The sequence below is a fragment of the Cebus imitator genome, unplaced genomic scaffold, assembly GCF_001604975.1.
Source record: "Cebus imitator isolate Cc_AM_T3 unplaced genomic scaffold, Cebus_imitator-1.0 Scaffold333, whole genome shotgun sequence".
Classification (NCBI taxonomy): Eukaryota; Metazoa; Chordata; class Mammalia; order Primates; family Cebidae; genus Cebus; species Cebus imitator.
The window spans coordinates 725,168-732,408 of NW_016107648.1; the positions used below are offsets into that span (position 1 = coordinate 725,168).

The 7,241-nt window shown below is 38.2% G+C and overlaps 1 protein-coding gene across 4 annotated transcripts in view; it reads left to right on the plus strand.

The window, feature by feature from the left end:
* Positions 1-6,833, plus strand: part of RBPJ (recombination signal binding protein for immunoglobulin kappa J region) — a 117,467-nt gene extending 110,634 nt beyond the window's left edge. For all 4 annotated transcript variants that reach the window (XM_017505101.2, XM_017505102.2, XM_017505103.2 and 1 more), the window contains 4 exons: positions 4,418-4,558; positions 5,551-5,706; positions 6,065-6,168; positions 6,337-6,833. In XM_017505101.2, coding sequence (XP_017360590.1) covers positions 4,418-4,558; positions 5,551-5,706; positions 6,065-6,168; positions 6,337-6,652 — 717 coding nt within the window. In that variant the 3' untranslated portion in view covers positions 6,653-6,833. The remainder of the gene's footprint in view (positions 1-4,417; positions 4,559-5,550; positions 5,707-6,064; positions 6,169-6,336) is intronic.
* Positions 6,834-7,241: the final 408 nt, after the last annotated feature.

Here is a 7,241-nt window from a genome sequence, read left to right on the forward strand (position 1 = left end):
GGAATCCTTTCCCCATTGCTTGTTTTTGTCTGGTTTGTCAAAGATCAGATGGACAACCCCAAATTTTAAAACAGTGTTTTCATTTACAGTTGTTTGTCAAGTACCAGTAGTCTGCCTTTCTTAAAAGTCATCATTAATTGAAGTTTTTATAAAGGCATCATTAATTGAAGCCCCTCAAAACTATATGGCTGTATATAAAAATGTTGCAATAAAAAATTAACTTATTAGAAAAAGTTACAGTACCATTATTAAGACGCTGATAAATCTTTCTAGGGGTTTCATGACTGAGAAATTCTGACTAGTTTCCTCAAAATTGTATCTGGATTTTAGATGTCTGCATTACTTCCTACCACCTTTGACCTCCATTTACATGCCATTTTCAACAGAGATAACATCCTGTAGCTTTCATAGGCTCTTCAAAAGAATAATCCTACCTTGTTATCTGAAAGTTGCATTTAATGCTTCCTAGAATATCAACCTCATTTGAGAACTTTACTTGGAAAACACTATCCCTCCAAGACCACCTTTTAATGGGATAAATGTCTCAGTAAGTATTCTGTTTTTAGGGTGCTCTCAAAACAGCCACAGTCCACACAGATCTAGCCAGTTAATGAGAAACCTCAGTTGGCCATTTACCCCATGTACTGATCAGAGTTGTCAGATACTCGAGGAGTTGGGGGTTATTTAAGATCTGTTGTGTCACTGGTTTCACTCCACTTCCAAGGCTTTGTCAGTGTTCTTCAGTGTAAAGGATAAAAGTACATCATTGCTTTGGTGAACAACCCAGTAAAATAAACTTCACCAACATTTACTGAGCATTCAGTAGGTATAGTATTTAAGAATATGAATAAGACATGTGTCTTGTCCTTTAGGGCTGTATCCATTTAACCTCAGAGGTATGGTAAATATTGTACAGACAGACTATAGAACCAGCTTAGAGAAAAGAGAGAGCTGGTTGGAGTAACTCCTGATGTTTTCTGGATGCATAATCCACCACATACATAGCTTAAATTAGAGTTAGTACTACTTGTTTTCTAAAATTTCTTTCCTCCTTTTCTTAATTAGAAATCATCAAAGCAAGGTCTTGGTACAATCTTTGGACAGCTTTGGTTTCTTTATTGAGAAGAGCTAGGTCATTCAGCAATATCTATGTCCAAAGAACTATCATCATGAATGAAAAACCAGCTGTGGCCCATGTTCTCAGTGTGCTTCTTACTAGCCAGTGGAGAAACAGTAGGGCACACCAGCAACAGTTCTGTAGAAAAATTACTATTCTCCTGTGGTGGAGACTTGTAAATGAGTTCTGTAGACTTAGAGGAAGGAAGCTTTAGACTTACATCATTGAGAAAATCAGTTATTTCCCCAATATCCTAATCTCATTGAATTTAAATGCAGCTTTAAAACTTTAGCATTGTTTTGAAACTTTTTTGTTTTTTTAAGACAGAGTCTTACTCAATCGCCTAGGCTGGAGTGCAGTGGCGCAATCTCAGCTCACAGCAACTTCTGCCTCCTGGGTTCAAGCGATTCTCCTGCCTCAGCCTCCTGAATAGTTGTGACTACAGGAGTGTGCTACCATGCCTGGCTAATTTTTGTATTTTTAGTAGAGACGGGGTTTTTGCCATGTTGGCCAGGCTTGCCTCAAACTCCGTGACCTCGCAATCTGCTGGTCTTGGTCTCTCAAAGTGCTGGGATTACAGGCATGAGCCACCACGCCCAGCCTGATTTGAAACATTTTGCTTGAGTTTCATTAATCTCACCAACTGACTTAGAAAATATAATTGCTAAAAGTGTAATGCCTGTTTTTTAAACTCAAAAATTGGTGGTGGTAGTAGGATGACAATTCTAATAAACTACAAAGCTAAAACTGTGTAATTATAAAAAATGTTAACTTTAAAGATTGGGGCTTTATACAATTGTGGATTAGTGGAAGCAAAATGATCTTTTAGTATAAGCGAAGTGTGACTCAAGCAATAAAAGCTATACATTGCATAATAATATACATTGCACTGTTGTAAGCATCTTTACATATTCTGATTCATTTAGTCTTCACAGAGGTTACTATTAAAGATTGTGGAGGAAAGCATTACATTTGTGCATGTGTACATGCAAGCTACAATAGTCCTGAGCACCTTCTGTGTGCCAGGCACTGTCTAGATGCCAGAGGTACAATGACATGCAAAGCCGAGTGCCTCTCCTCCTGGAGTTTATATTTTGGTAGCGTGATAAGCCAAATACCCATGTAAGGGATTTATGTAGCGATGAGAAGACAAAACAAGATAATAAAAGTTTAGAGAATTGGAGGAGCACTTAGGTCAGGGAAGTCTTTTTGAATTTCAGAATTAATTAATTAATTAATTAATTAATTAATGAGACAGAGTATCACTCTGTCGTCCAGGCTGGAGTGCAGTGGTGCCATCTGGAGGGACCAGAATGAAGTCAAAGAACCACTGAGTGAGGAGCATTTCAGGCAAACAAAACTGAAGGCAGGGAATGTGTGAGGACTAGTAAAGAAACCAGTGGAGCGGGAGCGGAAGGAGGAGAGGGCAAGTGGCAGGAACTTAAGCTGTAAGGTTAGCCCTAGGCAAGATTTTGTAGGATTCCTCTCTGTATCTAGGGTAAGGACTTCATGTTATCTCTGTTTGTTAGAAGGCCACTGGAAGGTTTTAAACAGGGCTTGATGGCCCGTTTTTGTTTAGAAGCATACATCTGGCTGCTGTGTGGAGAAGAGAGCATGGCCATGTGGCTGTGGAAGCAGAGACAGGTGTTTGGATTGTTGTCACAATGGAGGCAAGAGCTGATGCTATCTTAGACCAGGATCATAGTAGTAAGGTGGCAAGAGGTGACAGATTGTTTGAAAGTGGACCTGACAGAATTTGCTGACAGATTGGATGGTTGGGTATGAGAGAAAGCAAGGTATCAAGGATGACTCAAGGTTTTTGGATTGAGTGAATGCTGGTGCTATTTATTAACCTAGATGAGTTGGCCTGAAAGGATCAAGTTTAGGAGGAAATCCAAAATTCTGTTTTCGACATGGTAAGCTTGAGATGCCTGTTAGACATCAGAAGTGGAAATGTTGAATAGGTAGTTAAGTATACATACAGATTGAATGCCAGAGAGAAGATAAGTCTGGAGATAATAAATTTGGGAGTTGTCAACCTCTAAATGTTTTAAACAGTATAGATTATAAAGAGAGAAGAAAAGGGCTGACTCGGCTCTGGGCATTCTAAAGGTCAGTTGGATCAGGTGTAGCCCTGAAAGCAAAATGTATCGAGAGATTCTGAGAAAACGAAGTAAAATGAAGGCAGAAAAGTGCCATGAGATGCATCTGTCTGGAAATCCTTGGTGGCTTTGACAAGCAGTTGTAGTGGAGCCTGAGATAAAAGGCTGGAGAGATTGCAGGAGATTGGACAGTGAGGAAGAGGCATTTGCAGAGAAGCAGGTAGTGAGAGGGAGGGACAGGGGTATGTAGTCAGGGTTTTCTTTACTTTAGATTTTGAGATGAGAGATAGTATGTTTGTATGTTGTTGGAAGTGATCAGTAGAAAAGGAAACAGAGTAAAGGTTTATTGTGTCAAATCTTGATCTTCGGCATGATCATCTACTTAGCCATTACCTTCTAGGTGTCACGTGTCATGTAGGGTTCGATAGTATTATCTTTCAGATATTCATGTGCTTTGTGGACTAGTTGGATTATAAGATTTTAGAGTGTAATGGAAAGATATCAGGTGGACAGGCAGCCATATTCTGGTCATATTGTGGTCCTTCAGCTACTAAACTGGTAATTTTGAGCAATTTGTCTGACCGCTCTAAGCCCATTTTGTAATCTATAACATGAGTTTAACTTTGTTTTATTTTAAAATACATAAGTATTGGATAGTGAATATAAGATGTTTGCAGTGACAGTAGCCTTCTAGAGATTTTTCTCTTTGATGTTGGAAAATTTGTCATTATATGCATATTATTGGAAAAGATCATCAGAACTTGCTATTCATGATATGGTCCATAGGCCAGCGGCATTAACATTACCTGGGATTTTGTTAGAAATGCAGAATATTAGGTCCCACAAGAGTCCTGCTGGATCAGAACCTGTATTTTTCACAAGAACCTCAGGTCATTTGTGTGCACATTAACGTTTGAAAAGCACTGATCTAGAAAACAACTGCCTGCCAGTCTGATGTTTTTATTTTAGATGTTCATGGAAGAGGGTAACAATTTCTACATTCTGACATGCTTGCAATCTAAAGCTGTTTTTTATTCCTACCCTTTTTGTGAATGTTTTTATATATGTAGGCATAGGACAAATAACAGTGATATATTATTATCTAGTATATAACTTCTGTGTACTTTTGACATTGTACACAAGGGAAATCCTTTCCATGTGTGGATGACCTCTGTTATTTCTTAATTGTTAAATATAGATCATTAGGAAAGTTGATAAGCAGACCGCATTATTGGATGCAGATGATCCTGTGTCACAACTCCATAAATGTGCATTTTACCTTAAGGATACAGAAAGAATGTACTTGTGCCTTTCTCAAGAAAGAATAATTCAATTTCAGGTATGTTTTTTAATTACTGGTAAGATCTAAAATGTACAAACTGTGAGGTTAACAGCTTGAACTTTTCATTTGCTGTTAATTATATATGCAGATATTTATCTCAGGTGTGAGCATCCTTAATACACAGTCCTCAGACATGTGAGCAATCCTTTTTCAAGGAAGAACTCAAAATTATGAACATGTTCTCAGAAAAACAGTTACATCTAGTTCCAGGGTTCTTAGTTGAGGAACGAAGAGCCCCTCAGGATGTCCAAAAATTGATTTTCAGTGCTCATTGAATCCACTGAAATTGTGTGCAAACATTGTATAGACGAAGCATTTTTCTGGGAGAAGGTTCAAAATCTCATCAAGATTTACATCGTGGTTTCCCAAGATAGTAATGATGACATGCTTTAAAACCTAATGTTTTACATTTACTGGGCTTTCATGAAGTTATGACGTGGGTAGATGATTTAATAAGATAGTTACAGTTTCATGTGAAACTCCTTTGTAAACTCCTGTTCCAGAGAGATGGCCACACACACACTAATGGGCATGCTGAGTCCCTGGTCTAGGTGTATTAAGGTAGGGGTAGGGGCTTTGCCTTCCCATCTTGAGTCCCTCCTGTGGAAAGCACATATGCATCTAGCTGTTTCCTAAGCATGAGGACTCCCATTCTCTTTCTTAGGAGTCCCTGAAGAGTCTTAAACATCCATGTACATCACAGATATTGATCTGCTATTAATGAAATTGTACCTGTACTGGTTGTTCGGAAAGGTATTACTATATGTCACTGAAATAGTTTGTATTATAACAAAAACTGAAGTCATGGGGTTTCTGTATTAATATTCTGTTTGTAGGGATTGGCAAAGCACCGTGCTTTAGAAAGTTTCTAAGTTTTTACTGAATTCTCTTCTTAAGAACTCTTGTCTGAGGGTTACTTTGGTAGAATTTTCTTATACTATTAGTACAAAGTGTGTAAAACTTAGTGTCTAAACTTCTTTCTTCATTAGGCCACTCCATGCCCAAAAGAACCAAATAAAGAGATGATAAATGATGGCGCTTCCTGGACAATCATTAGCACAGATAAGGCAGAGTATACATTTTACGAGGGAATGGGCCCTGTCCTTGCCCCAGTCACGCCTGTGCCTGTTGTAGAGAGCCTTCAGGTGAGACCACCTAATCCAAGTTGGCCTTTAGCTCTTTGCAGTTACTCTTAGTTATGGCTTGGCATCATTTCATTTCATGAGAGTTTTGATTTTTCCCCAATTTTGTGTGATTTGGGGATTTTAACATACACCATTTGTTGATTTAAAAAAAAAATTAGGAGGAGCATACTTGCCAGAAAATTTAAATGGAAATAATTTGTTTGTTAAATTGAAATGTTTTTAGCTAGCTTTGTAATAAAAATCATTTTAATTGCTCTTTTTTAAAAAAAACAAATGAAAGTTGAATGAGAATCTAATTTGTCTACTTTAATGAAAAATGAAAAGTTTTCTCAGTGTTGTGATTTTCTGTGAATTGCAGTTGAATGGCGGTGGGGACGTAGCAATGCTTGAACTTACAGGACAGAATTTCACTCCAAATTTACGAGTGTGGTTTGGGGATGTAGAAGCTGAAACTATGTACAGGTACTTGATAAAACTTTTTACATCATCCAGAGGTTGTGAGGGGTGTGGGTACAGGAGATTCTTTCCTGGCATTGTTAAAATGTATTAAACAACCTTGCCTTAAGTCTTATTTTAAAAATGTAGTTTGCTTTTTAAAGTGCTTTTAAGTGATTTATGTTTCCTCCTCAGGTGTGGGGAAAGTATGCTCTGTGTCGTCCCAGACATTTCTGCATTCCGAGAAGGTTGGAGATGGGTCAGGCAACCAGTCCAGGTTCCAGTAACTTTGGTCCGAAATGATGGAATCATTTATTCCACCAGCCTTACCTTTACCTACACACCAGAACCAGGGCCACGGCCACACTGCAGCGCAGCAGGAGCAATCCTTCGAGCCAGTTCAAGCCAGGTGCCCCCTAATGAATCAAACACAAACAGCGAGGGAAGTTACACAAACGCCAGCACAAATTCAACCAGTGTCACATCATCCACAGCAACAGTGGTATCCTAACTACCGTCTTTTTGCTAGGACTTAAACTGACTTGAGTGTGGCAAACAGTTGACAAAAAAGGAGAAAAAAATGAACAGTCTTTTGTGGTTTCTTGAGAAAACTTTTCGTACCAAGTGATACTATTCAAAACCCCATTATCTGTCTACAAGTGCTGATTTGAAATGCAGAAGCCACAGTAAAACAAAACAAAACAAAACATCAAAATGTACAAACTATTGGAAATCAAGTTTTCAGCAGTTTTGTTGGTTGGTTGGTTGGTTTTTGTTTGGTTTTGTTTAAATGGGCAAGAAGTAAATAATGGGGCTGGAATACAAGTTGAACAAACTAGAAGACACAAATCTAACATAGTTTTTATGGACCAAGGAACTTGTACATTGTATAAGCTTTAGTAAAAGGTACATTTTCACCATACCTTTTTTTATATCACGGTATTATAGTACACCTTGTTACCAAATAGGTTGTTCTCTCCCCCGCCCACCTTTGAGCTTTTGCTCTAAAATACATTCAGGTTCCTAGCCTGACCGTGCTTGTTTAATCGAATTATACTCTTCCAGGTTTTTTTTTTTGGTCTAAGGCTGGAACTTTTTCT